Source organism: Genypterus blacodes, unplaced genomic scaffold (assembly GCF_046128005.1).
Source record: "Genypterus blacodes isolate CSIRO-AG114 ecotype Tasmania unplaced genomic scaffold, CSIRO-AGI_Gbla_v1 ptg000015l_1, whole genome shotgun sequence".
Taxonomy (NCBI): Eukaryota; Metazoa; Chordata; class Actinopteri; order Ophidiiformes; family Ophidiidae; genus Genypterus; species Genypterus blacodes.
In genome coordinates this window covers 2,549,747-2,570,854 of record NW_027466829.1, presented here as the reverse complement: position 1 = coordinate 2,570,854, position 21,108 = coordinate 2,549,747, and the positions used below count along the sequence as shown (strand labels likewise).

The 21,108-nt window shown below is 43.7% G+C and overlaps 1 protein-coding gene across 1 annotated transcript in view; it reads left to right on the top strand.

Annotated features, from left to right (window-relative positions):
* nell2a (neural EGFL like 2a) overlaps window positions 1–21,108 on the top strand; it is a 56,760-nt gene that overhangs the window by 13,194 nt on the left and 22,458 nt on the right. The window contains exons 7-13 of the mRNA XM_076139308.1: window positions 519–601; window positions 896–1,024; window positions 2,257–2,359; window positions 4,203–4,294; window positions 5,890–5,995; window positions 6,978–7,106; window positions 18,135–18,260. Of these exons, the coding sequence (XP_075995423.1) occupies window positions 519–601; window positions 896–1,024; window positions 2,257–2,359; window positions 4,203–4,294; window positions 5,890–5,995; window positions 6,978–7,106; window positions 18,135–18,260 (768 nt within the window). The remainder of the gene's footprint in view (window positions 1–518; window positions 602–895; window positions 1,025–2,256; window positions 2,360–4,202; window positions 4,295–5,889; window positions 5,996–6,977; window positions 7,107–18,134; window positions 18,261–21,108) is intronic.

Here is a 21,108-nt window from a genome sequence, read left to right as displayed (position 1 = left end):
GTTGAAATAATTTCTTCATTTATTCTGCTGTATTTTTGGTATCAGTGAGTATCTCTGAGCTTGAATTCCTTTGTAGCCTTTATTTCTAAATGAATGCTAGTTTAATTTCCCCTTGTTCTCTTAAAAAGCTGCAGGCTCTGGAGTTTGACAGCAGCAAAAGTTCTTAGCAACTGTGAAACCATTTTGCAAAGGATAATTTCATTATCATCTAACATTGGTTAATAAACCCAATTATTCAGTGCTTTATCAGAATAACGATTAGGGATGTAAGAGAGGCACCAGGCTGCACCTTAGATAAAAAGTGATTTACATAAATGTATGAATCAAAAAATCTCTCTGTCTACAAAGTCACAATGTGTGGGATCTTCATTTCTTTATAAAGAATACGTAAATGTAAAGTTAGGTATGACTTGATTCAGAAATATTGTTATTATTATTAATTGTTTTCAATGTAACTGGTGTTATTGTGAGTGACCCTCCTGTCTGTCCGTTGTCTCATGTGGTCTATCTTATCTCAGCCTGTCCAACCTGCAATGATTTCCACGGACTTGTGCAGAAAATCATGGAACTGCAGGACATCCTCGCCAAAACATCCAGCAAGGTGACGTTATGGGACATAATGTGTCTTAATTTGACAATTTCTTCCAAAACGAGCATTAAAAACCGGCAACTATTTATTGAAATCTGTTGCTGCCATTGTCATCCTTTGCAATTCTCTATTTTGGAAGACATTGACTGTCCTCGGTGTCGAACTCTGAACAACTTTCTGATGTCTTTGTATTGCTCTTGCGGCACAGTTTGCCACATGTTGACGTAGAGAAGACAGTGAGGCTGACTCACATCTTCTGTCCTTCTTGCCTTTGTCTTTTTTTTTGGTGGGGGATGGCGTGAGCAGCTGTCCAGGGCGGAGGAGAAGATGAATGGGTTAGATGGTTGCTATTGTGAGAGAACCTGCAGCGTCAAGGGGGTCGTCTACAGGGAGGACGAGGGCTGGACAGATGGCTGCAGGAACTGCACGTGCACGGTGAGTCCTCACACGTGTGTGTGTGTGAAGCCTGTGTGAGTGTGTGGATGTGGGTCAGCAGCGTATGTACACAGGTCTATGGTTGTGTGAGTGTGTGTGTGTGAGAGAGAGACATTCACTTAATCATTTCTTTCTCTAAATCTAGTCACTTGTAAAAACCTTCCTATATCACTTGCAACCAGGTGTGTGTGTGTGTGTATCTGACTGTGTTTGTTCTATGAATATCCTACCCATGTATGTGTGTGTGGATATGCATATGTAGGTGAAAGAGACATTTTTCATTGTGTCTGTAATGCTGTGTGTGTGTGTGTGTGTGTGTGTGTGTGTGTGTGTGTGTGTGTGTGTGTGTGTGTGTGTGTGTGTGTGTGTGTCTGTGTCTGCACAATGCTCTCATTGTTTTCAATTTGTTTTGCTCCTGTGTTCATCAAGTGTGTGAAGGTGAGAGCTGGTGTGTATGTGTGTGTTTGTGTGTGTGTGGGAGGGGTGGTGCTCCTTTGTCAACAATAATTTCATAATTTCCTTGGATTACAGGATTGCCCCAGTTGAAAGCGCCCACAGTAACCTGGATTACACACTTCAGCACCAGTGTTTGGTGGTGCTCAGTTATCTCGAGTGTGGATAATTGCTAAAAGAGAATTAGAAGCAACCCCCCCTATGAGTCTACTCGGCTTTGGAAGCTACAACTCATTCATATTTGCTAAACCTCTCCCACCAGCCAATGAGACGCCGCCGTGCACCACTACCTCTACATACAAAAATAGGAAATCACACATCTCAGGGCTTCGCACCTAATTGCTCTTGACAGATGATGATTATCATTAGGGATTTGTTCTGCGCACTCAACCAATGAAATCGCTCCATTCACCGGGAACAGCGTGCTGCCATTTCTGGGCTGCAATTAAGGAATTAGATGGGATATGTTCCTTACCTTATGTGTGGCAATTATTTGTGACCTTTGAAATTCAAAGGTCACGCATTAAGATGTTATCAATTACGTGCATCAGTTTCATAGATGTTACTGTCACAGAGCTTTCATCCGTGGAACCGATGTTAATTAGAGGCACTGCCGGAGAAAAGTAGATAGCATTTGAGCGTATTAGACATACAGGCGAGTGTGCAGAGCTGCTCTGGAGTTTATGGCCAGATACCAGCACCGGGCTTCTGTCTGACTGCGAATGTGGTTCTAAACAGCATGCTGTTCTTCTCTCTCTCTCTCCCTCTCTCTCCCTCAGAATGGCACTGTGCAGTGTGAGGCCATCTCCTGTCCTCCCCCTCAGTGCCCAGCAGGCACGGCGCCTGCCTACGTAAAGGGTGCCTGCTGCAAGGAGTGCCAGCGTGAGTGGATTACCCTTAACCTTATCACCCTCCTACACTTATACAATCATGAACACAATTGCGCATAAACTCACTTTCGCTCTCGCACGCAACACCAAAACAACCTCCACTCGCACCAGATTTAGAGCGAGCAACACGCCTCCACAAGGGCTGCCTGACAATTGACCAGGGCCTTGCTGTGTTGCTAAGCTACCTCCTAACGTGCCTCTTGAGATGGGGCCGGCCTTGTGCATATACATGGACCAATCAATTATTCACTAGCCTGCCTCAAAACACAGATGGCCACCAGTCACACAGACAGAGCCAATAAATCTGGGACTGTGGCGTGTGATGTCAAGTAGTTCCTATTTATGGAAAACATGGTGAGATTGTGAGAAAAGTAAGGAGGAAAGCATGTTAGATGCGTGGAACGATGTAATAAAAGTGCACCCGGTGACGATAACATGGTGTTAGATGTGCGTTTGTTTAAATTATTCTCTTTCATTGCATTTGCATGCACAGTAGACGGTCTGGACATCAGCCTTGATCTGGTATTAGCCTCCCCGCTGCTGCACTGTGATTTACTCTCATAATTCCCTTCTTAGTAGAAATAGATCTCACGGAATATTAACTTATTCTCACCCCAGCATTTGTCTGATATTAACCCTTATGAACTTCTCAGTGAGATGTGTGTGGAGTTCTTATATAAAACAAGGAGGCACAGTTTGTAAAGTGAGAGAGTTTATCACAGCGGCTCTGTTAGATACCGGCACAAAGCCATTTTTATAACCGATCACGCGACGCGAAGCAACATAGCACACACAGCAACTTTACATCATGCTCCCACACAAGCACACACGCATACACACACTTCTGCTGCCGTGTCCCATGGAAGTAAACAGACGAGAATTAATTATTTATCAACAAGATGCCGTTGGCTTGGGATTCTAATCAACTTCTACCCACCGACCCAAGGGTCAGAGCTGCAACACCAGGCTTTAAGGCACGAGCCCTAATCTGCTCTTCTGTTACATGAATATGAACACACAGCAGATAATCCCCTTAAACTGAACACCCCCATGTTCGGTTATCTCAGCGACGTAGACAAACACAACTAATTACGCGCACTCTGCCTTTGGAGAGAAGAGAGCTGTAAGTTCTTGCCACGAACACACAAACTCACTCTCCAAATTAAAAGCTTATCTCTGCACACAGGGCTGTGTAGGGAGGAGCTCTAACTGTTTTTGATGTCCTGTCAAATAGAACGTCAACGCCTTCCTCTTTGATGATACACTATTTTATGACAGGGACTGACCGGGGGCTGTCAATCATTTCATCCTTCCTCATATCTGTCTGAATCCGTGCGACCCAAACCGCTCATCAAACTCCGACTTTCTGTCCAAGTGTCATAGTTTCCCTTCTGAACCAGGACGTGTCAGCATTCATCACTGTGCCGCACGGATTTATGCTTTCTTTGTCTGTGTGTCAATTACTTCATCACCGCTGCCACGGAAACAAAAAAGGCACAATATGTTTATACGCTTTCTATCATACTGTGAGATACAATTTATTTGATATGTTTATTTACAGAAATGACAGCACCTCCAGTACAAACACCGTTACATATAGTGCAGCTCAACTTAGTGTATGTCTAGTTATCTAGCAACACAGTCAAAAAAAAACAGAACTTTAGAACTTCACAAATGCAGGATTTGTTGCCGGGCTTTTGGATTTAGATTATTCAGGTGTACTCAGTCGACTGGTAACTCCGGATATGTTTGTCTTTGTGTGTGTTTGTGTGTACATGTGTGCATGTTGTTGTATTTGTGTGTATGCTGATGATTCTTTCTGTGTGTACGCCCAGCTGTCTGCCTGTTTGGTGGAAGAGAGCTGGTGGAGAGAGATCAGAAGGCAGTGCGAGATTCGTCTGGCAGGTGCCTGCTGTTTGAATGCAGGGTAAGTCAAGTCAACACTCACATACTTCTTGAAAATGATTTTTATCAACGGCTCTCAAGAAATAGACACCACAATCAACTGTATTCATTTCCACCTTGTGCGCTAAGGCAGCTCACTTCATATAAATAGTCCTTCCATAGCTACCCAGGCTCACACTGAGACGATAAATTAATCCTCAACAAGCCAGCAGGATGAATTTATTGATCTGACTTGGCCGTGTCTTTCTTCATGATTTCAAGGAATTGGCCAAATCCGGCTAATTGAGTTCAAATGCAGGGGCCACAGCAGTGAGCCTGTCTTTAATAAGATGCCACAGTTACTCTCAGTACCAATCATCAGATACCGCAGGGGTCTCAAATCAGATTTTAAATCCTCTTAATTATTCAAAGCATTTGCTTTTGTCTGCCTGCTGCACCAGATGGGAGGGCTCTCTCACTTTTGGGGGCAATCCACTTGATCACATTATGCCAGGCAAACCCAATCAATCACAGAAAATTGATTTGAAGTTTCTAATCATCCCAGCCTATCATATCCACCAGCTCCCATATGAATCTTGAAAATCTCCTACAGTTTTAGACAGCTGTCGGGCTTGTTTGCTCACACCTGGCCCATCTGTACTCCCAGTTTACTGACTGGCAGTCCAGGCACATCAAAGAAACGGGGACGGGGAGTTCTGTCAGTCAGCTCTCTGCCGCAGACTCCTGCAGGCTTCCCCTGACAGCTGCTTGTCATTCCTCTGATCTTCCGTTTGCCTGCTGGCTGCAGGGGCGGGCAGGTTTTGGGTGGCAAAAGGTAGACGGCGGCGAGGCCTGTTTGAAAAGTTGTTTGCTGACTTTTGGGAGAAGTTTCTTTCAGAATTTGCATAACGAAGAGTTCTACCCACGCAATGTAACAACAATAATAATAATACTAATAATAATACACTTGTCAAATCATTTATATAGTAGCTTTCATACATTTAGGTGCAACACAAAGTGCAAAGAAAACAATTCAATAAATAAATAATCTAAAATACAATTAAACTGAATAATACAGTAATAAAATGAAATATTCAAAAATAAAAAAACAACAATCACAGAAAGTCATTAAATGTACAGGCAGTAGAGATTTCTCATGTACAGACTGTTTACAGATACGTCTTTTGTGAAATCTTCTTGTGCTCGAAGTAAATAGCCTATTGTCTCCATCCATCTGTCTTTGGTATTAATGACTCAGAAGTAAGCATCAGTCAGACGGACGCAGACGAGATCATAAGAAACTCCTGCCAAAGACCTGCTGGGACAGAAACTACCTAATCAGGTTTTTACTCTCTAAAACATTGGGATAATGCAGAAGATTGATTCACAGTTTCCGTAATGAAGATCCATCATGAGTCATCTCCATTGTTAAGGAAAGCAGTGGAGGAGGCGATACAATGTTTACCTCACACTTACCGGACTGTAATGAAGAGAGCTGGAGGAAGGACAGACAGAGAGTGAAGGAGAGGATGCAGTAAAGAGATAATTAACTTCATAATTGCGGCCTTATCAAGGGAAGGGGAGCAGAGCGGGCACACTCAGAGTACCTCATGAGGATTACGTCTCTGGCCATTTCAGGACAGGACCATGCATCGAGTCGTCCTCAATGAGCCGTGTCCTGAACTCAACTGTCCTGAGTCGGAGCAGATCACCTTGACTGACAGATGCTGCAAAGTCTGCAGAGGTATGAGGACAGCACTTTTTATGATCTCATCACTTGTGTTGTTGTTTTATTACATCTCATTAGTTGTAAGTTATAGTAGGAGGTATTTTCATCTGCTTATTTATAAACCCGGCATTGCCAAGTCCAAGAAATGAGCCTGTGTCCCGTTTTATGAATACACGTTTTAGACAGATAGGAAAAATGTGGAACAGGTGTGAATGACATTGAAGCAGATTTTTACGAGCCATATTGAGCAATATTGACAAGCTCCTTCAAAAGCAGACATTTGTGTGTACAGTGGCATCTGTGTTCTTTAACCGTTTCACCACAAATTATACATTCATGAGATTCCAACATCGCCGGATGAAATCAATCCAACAGAGAGGAGAAACCCTCTCGAGGAAGATAATCAATTTGTATCTGTTTATTTATTAAACTATTGTCAGTCTCTGCCTTGCTGTTGTTGGAGCCGTACAAAGGTTGACAAACACAAACACTTTCAATTGGAGAAACTGCTGCGTTCAGATAATGTTTCATCGTCTTCTGGGGTCGATTTCCTGACAGTTAACATAATCGGCGCAATATTGTCAACACTCAACTCTCAATCCTTGTTTTTCTGAGCTTCATTGAGCTACAGCCAGGTAGAGTTACTTCAGCATTAAGCTCTCTGAAGGGTTTCCCATCAGGAAGACATCTTAATAGGCAGCGGGTGATTTTCATACTTTGAGAGAAAGACAGAAATGATGAGCAAACAGGAGGTTTTCACAAGTCTGAATGCTGCTGGTTTTATCCTTCCGTTGTGCTAATTTCTGTGTCAAGCTGAATTGTATTTTTTCCCGTGTTTCTTTTTTGACATTTCGGAGGTTTGAAGTAAATTTGTACCAAGCAAAATGCATATTATTTTCAGATACTTTAACCTAAGCTTTAACATTCACCCTCACTGTGCCTCCATGGCTCTTTCTCCCTCCTGAGTCTCAACCTTTGCCTCTCACACCTCCTGCAGGCTATGACTTTTGCTCAGAGGGCCACGGCTGTGTGGAGCACTCCGACTGTGTGAACCTGGAGGCAGGACACTGCTGTGTGTGTAAGGACGGCTTCCGCCCACTGCGAGATGATAATGCCTACTGTGAAGGTATGACATCGCTCTGACTTTTACCGCCGGTTTATTTATTCGCCAGGGGTGTGTGGGTTTGTGAGCGTGTGAATGTGCTTTTTGGGTCATGAGAGACGTGTGCTCCTCTCTTTGCACTTTTAAAAGGACATTGTGGATCCGAATTCAGTGTTGGCGCTACAGTGCAGCGTGTATAATCGTTGTCATGCTGTTCTTGATTGGTTGGTCTCATTACATTTTTTTTCCAAATGAGCACAATGTCTAAAATGTAGATAGCACATTCCATGCATGACGAGTGTCAGAAGGACCTTGTGCAGCGTAAAAGGATTACAGACCAGCAGAAACACTTTGACATTGACATAATGTGATGGAAAGTATTTTAGAGGTTATATGGATTTGCATGGGTACGTCAATACAAAGATTTATGTTATTTTATTACAGTTTTTTTTATCTTTAGAAGCTTCCATTTCCCCTGCTCGTGTCTTCGCACGGACAGAATACATGCAAATATTATAAATAGTTTCCGTTTTACATAAGAAGTCATCTGCAGGTTCACACTGTGACAGACACACCTGTAACTTGCTTGTAGATCATTCATAACAATATATATGAAGAGTTATAGGAGGTTTAATCAGAGCGTCTCAGTTATTGTGTAGAGGGATCAGAGGGCTTTCTGCAGCTTATACGGTATATCCGTTGTGTGACGTGTGAGCAAACAGATCAGATTTGTACTTGAGCATTAACCATCTACACGCCTGGGAACAATGCCAACTTGCAAACTTTGCTCCCACATTTTAATGTTTTTAATTTGCTCATTTCAAGCCAGGCTTAACACAGCAAGGTTTGTGTTTTAAAAAGGCATGAAACATTAAAATATGGAAATACATGAACTGGACGAGGACCCTAAGAAGACGTGAAATCGTTCTGTGGAGTGAATGTTTTATCACACCATTTAACTTGATGAATGATATGAATGATATGTTGTAGCATTTAAAATTTTGTCCTCTTTTCATCCTGTCCTCATACACTAACTCACTATTTAAGGTATGAAAACATGCTGAAGACCTTTATGTGTATTCAGCCTCACTCCAATGGTGCAGAATGAGCGATTGATGGCGTTTCATGTATTATTAGTCCGTGCATTCATTGCCGACCATAAAAGAAGACGTCTTTCACTTGATTTCCCTTGAATGTCCCACTATGTGTGATGAAAAAACATACTCTCCACTTCAATGAGCAGGATATCCCATATAGACGGATGTGTGATGAAAAAGCTGTTGACATATTCAGACTCCAAACGTCTGACGTCGACGTGTCAGCTGAATTTCTCATCTGATGTCTATTGACGTCTACTTACCAGATGCTTCGTTAAAAAATGATGAGTTTATCCAACTGCAACTCCTGTGCATCTGCGGCATGAACCAAACTTGGGATCAAAGTTATTCCGATGGGTGTGTGTGTGTGTGTGTGGGTGGGTGTGGGTGGGTGTTGCTGTTTTGCTCTTTGGCTCTTTGGCTTTCATTTTGCGTACGCAGGATGTATTCATTTGATTCTCTGTCCTTGTGCTTTTTATCATATTTTTTGTCGACATCAAGATGATGCACAAATGTCACTCTATCTACAGTGTCTCTACTGTTTAAACCCTCATACAGACTTGTACTGGAGCCCAGCCTGCTGCCCACACACTCATATGTACTTACAGGCTATGAGCAGCTGACCAGTTAATTAGTCTCTCTGAGGGAATCTGCATAATTTAAGACGCTATCAGGATTTCTGTCTTAAATTAATGTTGAATAATGCTGTGGGTTGTAGGGTTTGCTCTTATGCCAAACACAGGCATGGCTCCCTGTAATGGATTGTGATGTGGTCACGGTCCTTCGTTCTTCTCATTCAGGTAGACTCCGACCCTCAGCTCCCTACGGATGTGGAATTTATCCTGAGAAAAGAGTTTTAATTAGCTCAGAGCATCATTTTTAAATTAAGTGTCAAAGAGTACGGTAAAATGTGACAAGGAGCGTTTGCTCTGTGAAACCTGGCTGGGAAGAATCCTTGATTCTGATTGGCTGGCAGTTGTCCATGTCCTTGACATTGAACCGCTCCGTTCATGTCGTATATTAGAACCATGGAACATATGCCTCACATCATCCATTATGTATTTTCATTTTTTTGTTCTACAAGCACGTCCAGGCCATCGTTCTAATCCCTGTTGCTGCCTGTAGTGCCCCCTGGTGGTGTCGCAGATGAATGGAAATGGCTACGGAACATGAAAACAACTCAAATCGATGGGAATTCTGTTTGGATGGTAAATTATTCACAAGTTAAATGCAGTTCACTATTGGGATAATAACTCAAGCAATTTATTATTCGCACATTTATTGTGATTACATTTTAGTATCCAAGGAAAGTTAATCTTAGGTAACTGGACTTGCTGGATGTGCTACATTTTAGTAATTGGTAGTAGTTTGCAGGAAACTCTGTCCTTCCTTTATTTGATCTCATTATATTTTGGCTTGTATGCACACCGTGTACATACTTCCACTTCATTAACCGTTTCACTGCCATACTGTAAACTTTTTCATCACAGTGCAGCAGAGTTGTTCTCAGAGATGGTGGTACGTATGTGAGGTGCCTTTAACAGTAGATGTGTTGCTTGGTTCAGAACATTTTAAAACTGTTTGCTGAAACCTCCTGACGACGGTCTGGCTTTTTGTTTTAGCTTTTGCATTTCCAAAGGTTCAAACATCCGCGAATATTCTCTAAAATACTGTGTAACCCATCTTCTTACCAGTGTGAAGTACCAGCAGACAGACTTCTGCCTCCAACATTAACACTTCACAGCAACACAATTCCTCTCAAGTGCAGCCTGACACTTGCTATGAAATTGGATGGCCGTGTGTGTGGTGAGTGTTTGCATCAGAGACCTGAGATGGACTCAATTTGCTGATGCTGTTCCATCAAAGGCAATTGATTTCTTTGGGGGTGTCTGTAACTCACTTACTCTTTGTTGTGTGTGTGTGTGTGGGTGGGTGAGTGTGTGTGTGCGTATGTGTCTGCATGTGTGTGTCTGTGTGTGTCTTTTGAGAAAAGAAGAACTCTTTTGCCGAAAATACCTGCATTGAGGAAGCTGTGGGAGGATGAGAGAATGTTTGTGCTTGTGTAACAGATACGCTGTTTTCCGGCTGAAGCGCTGTTCCCAGAAAGATGAGTGAAATTGCCTGTTTTCAATTCTAGATCAGCATCAATGCAGTCGTGCCACGTGAGATGAGATGAAAGTCCTACACAGCTACTTCAGTGTGTGTAGAACACAGTACACAGAGAACACATAGAGGCCTGCAAGTGAGGTTGTATCGACGCGAACATGTGCACACGCAACCATTTTGGGGCTTTGTCAAACATCACAGATAAGCATCAGCAAAAGCAGAGACAGATGCTGCCTCTTTAAAACATTCCCAGGTCAGAGATGGGCTCAAAATAGCCGATGAGATCACTTCTGTGTAAATTTTTCATCGAAGCAGCAGTAGGGAAAACTCAAGGGGATACTAGCCTTGCCTTTGTGTGTGTGTGTGTGTGTGTGTGTGTGTGTGTGTGTGTGTGTGTGTGTGTGTGTGTGTGTGTGTGTGTGTGTGTGTGTGTGTGTGTGTGTGTGTGTGTGTGTGTGTGTGTGTGTGTGTGTGTGTGTGTGTGTGTGTGTGCAGGTGCATGTCTCTCTCGTTGTGTGCATATGCGCTCCGGTGTGTGTGTGTGTGTCTTTGAGTGCTGCTTTCTCAAACAGAAATGGAGCCCAATTTATTCTCCATGCTATCCTCGCCACGGCGCCGAACTGAAGGCCTATTTAGTTCCATGCACGCATGTGTTTAGGATGGAATTAGACGGAGGGGAGAGCGGTGTGGAAGTGACAGACTGTGTGATTGTCTCTAAATTGAACAATCACTACAGTTCAATGTGTTGAGATAATATCATTATTCATCTCAGCATTATAGAGGACTGGAGGCAGAGAACTCTTCCACTGTCGTCTGGGTTTGAAATGCCCTACTTTAGGAAGTCTGCTTCAGGCTTGCTCAGAAACAAAGGAGGCTTGTTTTGTTTTCGTAGCTTAGTTTATAATATGACATTCTGTTAAATACTAGAAATGGCAAAAGACAAAGTTCACACCAGGACTTTAAATGGGAGGTATGGTTGCAGGCTATGATTTGTTTATTAGGAGATCCTAGACCAGATCTCTCTACATTAGTGTCTGTCTGATAAAACACGATCCTCAGAATGGGAACCTCCTTACAGATGGTGTCCTAAGAGATTAAGACTAAGGATGGATGCTCATTTATTCTGCCGTATAATTATGACAGCACCTTCCAGATCACGGGGAACTCAAATTTGGCAACTTCTCCTCAGATTTACTCTCTTCTCTCACTCTCTGTCTGTCTATCGTCTATCACATCCTGCTGCTGCTGCTCTCTCCTGAATGTCACAAGGTGGCAGCAGGCTAATTGGCATTGACGGAGAAGCTTGGCCCATTCCGAAAACCCAATCAGTGCCGGGATGAGCCCTGAGCCTCTGGGCTACCCACCTGCTGAGGCCCTGAACTGCAAACACAAGGATGGAACACACGCACACCCACTCGCAGACAGAAAGAGAGCCAGGGGCAGGCAGACATATGACTGTCTCTGCGTTTACACACCCCTCACCTCTGTGACCCTGCTGAAATGTCACCCTAAACAGACAATCCCACCAGTATCCCTCCAGTGTAAATAACATTATCAACACTCCTCCACCGATTCCTTCAAAGGCCACCTGGTACAATCTCCTCTTAACTGCTTTTCCAAGTGAACTCACCCTTAAAGCTACTGTATAAAACATAGAAGGAGGAAAAATAACAGGAGAAAGGAATCTAGAAATCGATTGCTCTGTAAGAGACATCACGCCTCCGTAGCGCCTCCCACTGATTTTGGGACACAATAAATATCACTTTGAGGCCTTGAATGCTAAATACTTTGATTAAATTGTGTTTGAAATTGTTGATTGAAAATGTCCATTACAGCTGCATGGTTGTGTTGCACATGATTCCGTCAGGACTAAGGTGACAGGGGCGCTGTGATGATCGGGCTGGAACCTTGAAAATGTCCAAATGAAAGAAATAATGATACCAATCCACTGGTGAATCAAATAATTATTTTTAAATGTAACCCTAAACTGTATGATGGGAAATTCAGTTGCATGTGGGCCTGTGTGTGTGTGTGTGGAGACGTTCAGTGAGTGGATGCTGTGATGGCTCATTGTGGGCAAAGAAAGGAGCGGAATGAGACAGGGAATTATTAAATTCACCACTCAAACAATGAATAAATAAATACATTACCGAATGAGCACCTGTAATGAGTTTAATCTGGATAAATATTATCCCAGAGGCTCCTTTGTAGAGCCGAGCACACACTTCATGCTGACACGTGATGTGTTTCAGCCTCTCGTGGAGCACTAATAGCTGTTTGTTACTCTTTGTTTAGACCTCTGGCTCGCAGGCTCCACTCGGGCACAGAGTGACAGCTGATTGATGATGATGCTCCATCGATTCACGGTTGCTTTAAATTCTCTCCCAGATTAATGAAAGTCATGATGGCGAGCAAAGCCCATTCACTCCCTTCGCCTAATGTTTGAGATCGTTGGGGCTTAATGCATGCTCCATTTTATAAACAAGGCAGTTTAGTGAATGAGATGCTCCCTGCCTTTCACTCTGTCTCTCTCTCACATACACACACACATATTCACACACAAACACTGATAATTGTTTGTGTATTAGTATGAGTATTAGAGCGTTGTTAAATCAGATGGAACTTTAATGATCCCATTGCGGAAATTGCAGTGTTCTTAATGTGCTGGGACTGTGTGCACACGCCGTTATCCTTTCACCAACACACACATATACACACACACACACAGTCAAAAGAAGCTTTTCTTTATTGTTCTGTCAGGTAGCAGGTTTACAGTGAATTATAACGCCGCATGTCTCATATTTACACAATGACTTTGTTCCCTGAATGCAGATTTTCTCTCTTGTTGTTTGTTAATTCCATTATTTCCTCTTCGTCATGTTAATTTGTTCCTGCTTTTGTTCACTCTGGCAGAGGTGTTTGGCGTGTTTGCTTCGCTCTTTGCCAGCTGGTGCCCGTTGGCCTATTGGGTACATTTTTTTTATTGTGGGTCAGATAAAATAATTTGAGTAATTTGAAGACTCTGGTAGATAATGATGTCATTATTTTTCTTTTTTCTTCTTCTGACAGTGATGAATGCAATAGTGGGAAATACATAATGAATAGAATGAATCACAATGGCGTGAGGGCAGAGAATTAAAAAAAGATGTCACCGATTGAATTAAACAGGAATGAGCTCTGAAAACGTCACATCATCATCCTGGCATTGACTGAAATCACAAACACTGATTTGACCCATCAGCATTTAAATACCACCACCAAACCCCACCAGTGAGAAACCAAGGTTAACCATGTCAGCTACTGTTTGGACAGTTGGGACATCGCTGTCTCTCCCTCTCCCGCTGACAGCTGTTTATCCATCCACTCGGGGGGAATAAGCTACAGAGGACATCAGACAATGTTTTGGGCCCGGCCTCATTTCTCTGCCATTTTATTGAAAACCATCCGCTTGAGTAAAGTGAGCCGGGGAGGGAAGGAATGGATAGATGAGAAAGTGGGAATGAAAGAGAGAGAGATAAAGAGAGTGACAGAGAGTGAGACGGCTGGCATTATGGTAGAGATTCTGGTGCTCTTGCGGGACATCCAAAGGCAATGGGCGGCGTTATCTCTGAGCTGGCAGACTTTGGTTTGCTGCACTACCGAGCGCCGATAGTCAGGATGCTGGTGACTATTTCCCATTTACAAAGCGGTGCAATGGCTGGGATGAATAACAGTGGGAAAATGTGAAATGTCCGAGTAGTTTAGAACTCCAGTGACCGGGTTACAGCGGGTGACAACATGTGGCCAGCACTGCGACATAAACAATGAATATGTACACCACATACTGAGCATGTTTACAGGCTGGAGTCACGGAGGCAGATTAACTAAACCCACATGAAGGACCATTAGGAACCTTTCAATTGGTGTTGCCACATTTCTTCTATTTACTAACACTTGTGATGTTGATGAGTACTAAGCTCAGGTCCTTTGAATTAAGTGCCATTAATAGGAAACAGCTTCTGCACGCTTTAAGAGACAACAGAGCACAAAGAACGAGGAGACATTTCTTCATTATAACTTAAGACTTCTTTAAAAGATGAAAGATCCAATAACAAGATTTTTTCATAATTCTGTGAATGTTTACAGTTTGCCGGTGAATTGTTAAAAAAATTAGTATGTAATAGTTTTATGATTGGCTGCTTCCACCTTCACAGAGTTGGAAGGGATCAAACTGAAATTCATTTTTAATTTAAGAGTGAGAGACGCGGACAGAAAGTTGAGGGGAAATAATTTCACACAAATTATTATATTTTTTAAATTTAATGCAATGTTGATGCGTTGACGTCTTCGCTGTCATCTAGGTTGATAAAAAGTACTCACACAGGCACACACACACACACACACACAAACACACACACACACACACCCTCTGGCTTAAGCCAAAGCAGCAAATGAGTCCTGTTTGACTGATTTGTGCACCAAAAAACTGCAGCAAATTCTCTGTAAACTCCTATGATTGTCATCCGACTAAAAAGAGGTCAGGCACTAAAAGTCTCCCTACTCATAAATGATTTGTTTTTGTCCTAATCATGCATTACTCTCCACCCTCCAGCAGCATGACGGTGATTAATTCAGTAGCTATGGTGGAATGCACAAAGGTGAAGGGAGAGGGAAAAAAAGAGGCCGGTCTCTTTCTCGCCATCCATCGCGGCGCGGCTACAGATTGACCCTTCGCACTTGGCTCGGTGATAAAAAGCCGCCGCTGACTCTCCTGGCCCGGCCTTCTTAAGCTGTCGCATCACGCGTGTCCGTATGACAGGCCAATCAAGAAAATGGAGTGTGTTAATGGAGATGGATATGGTCAACCCACCCCCTTCCTCTCCCCCTCCTCCGTCGCTTCCTGCTGTGCCCCTCGTCATCGCCTCTCCTAACATATTGTCTTTGCAAACGTAAATGCTGTCGCTAGAGGGAGAGATGGATGATGTCTTACACTTAATAGGCTGTAAATCAAAGCCGCAGTGGCCGGCCAATCGCAAATGGGGAAGACTGTTACTGAAGACGCTTGTCCAAGGTTACTGTTGCAATTGAGGACAAACAAGAGAGGCTCCATTCTCCAACTTTCTGTCTAAATTGCCTCTTCTGTCGCTTTCTTTCTGAGCCATTTGCTTTCTCGCTCTCTCTCTCTCTCTCTCTCTCGCTCCTTTTAACTTCTCCTCTCTCTCCACGCACACACACACACTCATTCCATTCCACTGTTTAATCCGCCGCTCCAGCAGCTGTTTTCGCTCTGTATCTTTCTGCTTTCTCTTCTTTTCCTCTCTCCCTCGCTATCTACTTCTTGTCTTTTCGCTACAGCAGCTTGTCGTGACTTCCTGTTATTACCTGCCTTGCTGTGAGCTCTTCCCTATATCTCCTCGTTCTCCCCCCCAGCTCTCACTCCCCCTCCCTCCCTCCCTTTCGCTCCGTCAAAGTCAGTCACAGTATTTAATTAGCCTCCTTTGATTTAGTGAAGGACAGACACGTACCTGTGTCGAGGCCGTTGATTGCTGCGTCGTTTAGCTGTGAAGCTTTTCAATAGCTGGCGCCAGCACGTGTGGAAGAAACCTTAAGAGTAATGACCAAGGAAATGGAGAGAACGAAACGCCATTGTTTGAGGCAAGTTCTGAACATGTTCTAGGTTTACGGCGCTCAGCCCAAGGACGCCAAGGCCGAGCCGGTGCCAATGCAAATCTATTGAGATTCGATCTCAAGTGCTCTCTGCAGAAATGTGTTGCACAGAATGTATTCAGGGAGAAACGTCCTCCAGTGTTGTTACAGACTCTGAATAGAGGGAGGAAACAATACATTGGTAATGTCAAGGACTATCTGGTTTGTCTCTCAGTGTGTGCCTACGTTTGACCCGCGCCATCATCAGCAACAGGAGTCTGGCGTGGATTCTATCGCTGTTTGTTAGGTTTGACTCGCGTCTGCGTCGAATTGCATGGAATTTCATCACATTATCAAAATTATTTTGTTTACCCCGGCAGTGATGTGTGTCTTCTATCAGCTGGGTTGACATGCAGTTTAGAACCCAGGAATAGCTGTTACCAAGGCAACAGCTAATATGGATCTAAATTTGGAATTGTGCAAGTGAGAAGGAAACACAAAATATTTCCTAATAAATGTAACAGCTAGGAGTGAACTTCTTTAAACATGTTGCGTAACATTGGAGCCGCATGTCGAAGGCAGTTGAAATGTTTTGATCTTAACGCTGAATCTCAATGAGGCTCAAGTATAGCTGTTATATGCTTAAAGATAGGGTTTCACAAGTGTAGGTCAATGTCTACTACTCATTCGTCATGCTTATGTGATTGATGTGGGTTCTAAAATACAAATTCAAATGTTTCAAAATTTGAACCCCATCCATATTCCTTCAGAAAAGCTCCTGATCCTCCATTAGCTTTTGCTTTACAGTGAATAGATTTAAATATTGAGCGGTGCAGCCTGAAGCACTTAGGTGCCACCTCACACGGCTCTCTGCATTTTGACCTCTGTCTCCCCCACTGATGAAGACAAATTGCTTGTGTCCACCAGCTGCACCGGGGCATTTAGGAGCCTCCTGTGGTGAGGAGCCACTCGGACATGCTAGATGTGTTCCAGGGATGATGTTCCTCTCTCTGTTTGCGCTGCACGTCGTGAAATCATCCGCAACTACGCTGATTAGTAATGAATGAAGATGCAAAGTAATTTATGTGCATCTTCAAAACATCAAAACATCAAACAGATTTGTTGTCTGATGGAGACACGCAGGTCAGATCCTTCATTCATATTCATATCCACCGTCCAAAACACTGCACAAACAGAACTAAATCTTTTTAACTTCACATCGAATTTTGTACATTTTTTATTAAATAGATTAAAGCTCACTTTTTTTGGATCTGAAGTTGATTGACTCCTGTTTGCACCTTCATCCTCTCTGCCTCTCTGCCGCTTTGACTGGAACATGAATTGAGACTTCTTGCTGTTTTGACGTCACCTCTCTCCTTTTTTTATTTGTGGAAAATATGAAGGACAAAACTTTTAGAGTCATTGTGAATCTGACATCCAGCCTTTTTGGCCAGCAGAGTTTATATGAATATATGAAATCACAACACGAGCCTCCAGCAGAGTGTGCGGGAGAAGATGACAAATCAATATGGAGGTCCTGACGTTGATATGTGAGGTTTAAGGAATAAAAGCTGAGGTTTCGATTGAAAAACGATGAGATAAGATGGTGGATTTAATGCATTCATGACCTGCGTGAGCCGGGCAAGAGAAGTCAGCTAATGTCAGCCAAAAGTTCCCGATGCTCATGATGCTCTCCTGCTCTCCACATGAAGCTAAATTTAGCTCCAAGAACTCCTGTGTATAGTGAACATTTCTGCTGGTAATAGAAATACTTCCCGGACCTGTCATCACAATCTGACAGGCCGCTGCGGTGTGACGCAGCACAATGCTGGAAAAGGACCAAAATGTACTGTGTGCAAGTATAATTGTGCCTGTGTGTGTGTGTGTGTGTGTGTGAGTTTGTTCCTCTCACGCAAGAGGAAATTGTTGTCTCCACATTCAGCCTGACCTAAGATCATTTGCGTCTATATTTGGGTTTTTTAAAGTTCTGGTTACACAGTGGATCAGGTAACGTTAAAATTAGGATAAAAGCAATGCGGTGGCATCAAAAGTGTGAGTGAGTGTGTGTGTGTGTGTGTGTGTGATTGACAGAGAGACTTTTAGCTGCTATTTTCCAGGCGGTAATGTCTCATACGGGCTGTTTGCAGATGGCTGTTTGCTGGTGCAGCTGTAGTCCGTCTGAATTCACCCTGAGCTTTGTTCCCCGTGTTTCCTCTCCGCTTAGATATCGACGAGTGCGCCGAGGGAAAGCACTACTGCAGGGAGAACACCATGTGCGTCAACACCCCTGGATCCTTCATGTGCATCTGCCACACGGGCTACATCAGGATCGATGACTACTCCTGCACAGGTGAGATCCTCCACCGCCGGGCCGGGGGCGCCGTTTTAATACCGCGGCAACCACAGGGAACCATTTTGTGTTGAGGTAGCAGGAAGTTAAAGATGATTTAATTTGCATCTTTAGTCGTACACATGAGGGTGTTATTGTGTAGGCGAGGACACCGAGAGACACAAACAGCTTAAATTTGACTAAATGCATTTTCATATTAATGATATGGTGAAGGGGGGCGTTCCAGTGCTAATACCGCCGGAGACACAAGGACATCAGAGACGGGGACAGATGTAGTGACGTAAGAGAGAGACGGAAGCTGTGTGATGGAATGCCATGTTCAGAAAGTGACACGTACTTGATACAGATGTTTCACAACAGCTGCAAAGGCTCGGAAGACCTCGGCCAGGTGTTATACCTTCTTTTTGTGTTCATCATATTCCTGAGAGTGTGTGGGAGAGAGAGTGTGTGTGTGTGTGTGTGTGTGTGTAGACACTTGACGCTGAATCCATCAGCGGTGACACCAGGAGAATCCGCGGTGTGTTCAATTAACGCGCACACAGACAAATAGTGTGTTGATTCGCTGCTATTGGTGACGCTCTGATTACCAGCACGACACACACACACACACATTTTATAGATCTATTTATATCCACATTTAGATAAGTGAACAGAGGGACGCTAATACCTCTGGATGAACATATACTGGTTTCACAAGCTGTTAGATGAATGATGGCGTCAGGAAGCAGTGTTTCCTCCTTACGTGACAACGGCCTCTGATTACTGACAAACAACATCTCTGCCTCCCTCTACCTACTGTTCAGATCTCACAGGGCCTAATATTAGCAACAGACGTTGACACTCATTAGCAGGTGAAGTGACGTGATGCTTTCTTCTGAGCTATAATCGTCAGATGCACATCCGGCTGCAGGAACGTTCACTTCTTCTTTGGACATCTTGTTGTTGACATTGACAGCCTCAGGTGTGTCGGCTTGGATCCGTCTTTATAACACCCGGACTGGTTGAAGAGGGTGAATCCCCACAATGTGACTCAGTGTGTGTGTACAGTTTTGTTGATAGAATACACAAACACGTCACAAACACACACACACACACACACACCAGCTGTGCTTCTTTTATGATGGAGCTCAGGATAGCATTAGAGAAGAGAGTGAACACGGGCAGAAAGTGTCAAATCGATGTTTGGACAGATTAACTCTGTGCAGATTACAAAGCACATCTCTGCTTTTAAAAAAAATCTATATTTGTCAAACTCCATAATTGCACTCATTCCTTCTATAGGCCAGTGGATCTTTGAGCTTTGTTATCGTGTGAGACAAGCCTGTTATTACTTCTGTTTTTTTATTGAACATGTGTGCTACATGAAGCTGAAAGAGTTTGTGCCAAAACATTTATCCTTTGAAAAGTGGGAAAAAAGAGAGAACAGTTTAACTTTAGGGCTCTGTGCAAGTCCCTGTGAGTGTGTGTGTGTATTCACAGACCATTCAATCTGGTGTGTGAATGGTCTGTGTGAGTGTGTGTGTGTGTGTGTGTGTGTGTGTGTGATAAGGAGAAAGAACATCATTATGAACCTGAGAAATGAGAAGCTGTGAGTGGAGGCAGAGGACACGTTTGTTGCTGATTGAAAGCTAAAACCAAACTAAGTCTGCAAAAGCAAAATCAATGCTAAAAGATTTCAGGATGATTCACAGACTTGACTCTCTGTCAGCGTCAGCAGTGAATCTAAGCAGGCCGGCTCCTTCAGAAACGCCTTTGTCCTCTCTCACGAGTACTCAAGTTAAAAGAGAACACTCCAAACATTTATATTTCGGAGCGTTATAGACTCTCCTGCAGACACAGAACATCCGTCCTCATCAAACAGAACATCCGCCTCCATATCCACCTCACAGATCTAACCCCCCCCTGTGTGTTCTGTGTCTGTCCCGGGCTCTCCTCCCAGTTACACGTGCCCAGAATACCTCCGCAGGGACGAATCAAGCAAACGTCCCGATTAGACGCCTGAGCCTCCTCACCTGGTTCCCTTTAACACGTTGGAGTTCAAACACCCGGCGAAGGAAACTCATTTTGTCCCTGATCTCATCCTTTCAGTCCCCACCTTCACTCAAGACCGGCACATGCTCTACTTCAACTCAATCACTTGGTGTATGAAGGGGGGACAGTGCAGTGTCACGGCCGACCCTCAACCCAGCCACAAAAAAGCCGAGATTCAATACGGGGGTGGTCAGGAAGGGAATGATGGATAAGGGTCACCCAGAACGACTCGGCCAAGATTCTGTTCGCAGTCAATAGCGCTGTCATAAAAAGCAGATAAAATAGGAGCATTTCACAATCAAACCCCTCAAAATGTGATTTCTCAAGACCGATCCTTCCATTTCTTCCCCTTCATCTAAATATCGAAGTTGCTCTGCAGCTACGAGTGGCAGATCCGCCTCGCTCCTCCAGTTGTTTGCAGTTTGTGTAACACGATACTAAGTAGTTCCCTGTGTGCATCATCTCAGAAGAGGTGGCAACATGCTGCACTTCCTCTGTGTCTGTAATTAAAAAAGTAATTTGCACCGACAGAGACGAACGCAGCGGCAGCGGAGCGCGGCGACGGCTGGATGATTTAGGCCCGCAAGCCTTCGCCGGTTTGAATTAAAACCCTGAGAATGAGCAACACAATGCTGCGAGAACTCTCTCGGCTCCATCTGGGTTAGAGTTTCTCCCATTCTGATGTCAGGGGAAGTCAGGAGATAGCGGTGCAAAGTTGAGGGTTAGCGACTTCTGCATGAATAATCCAGTGGGAGTTAAGATTGAGGAATCGTTTTGTAAAGCAGAAACAATCGGGCATTCATCGCTTTTGTCCCGC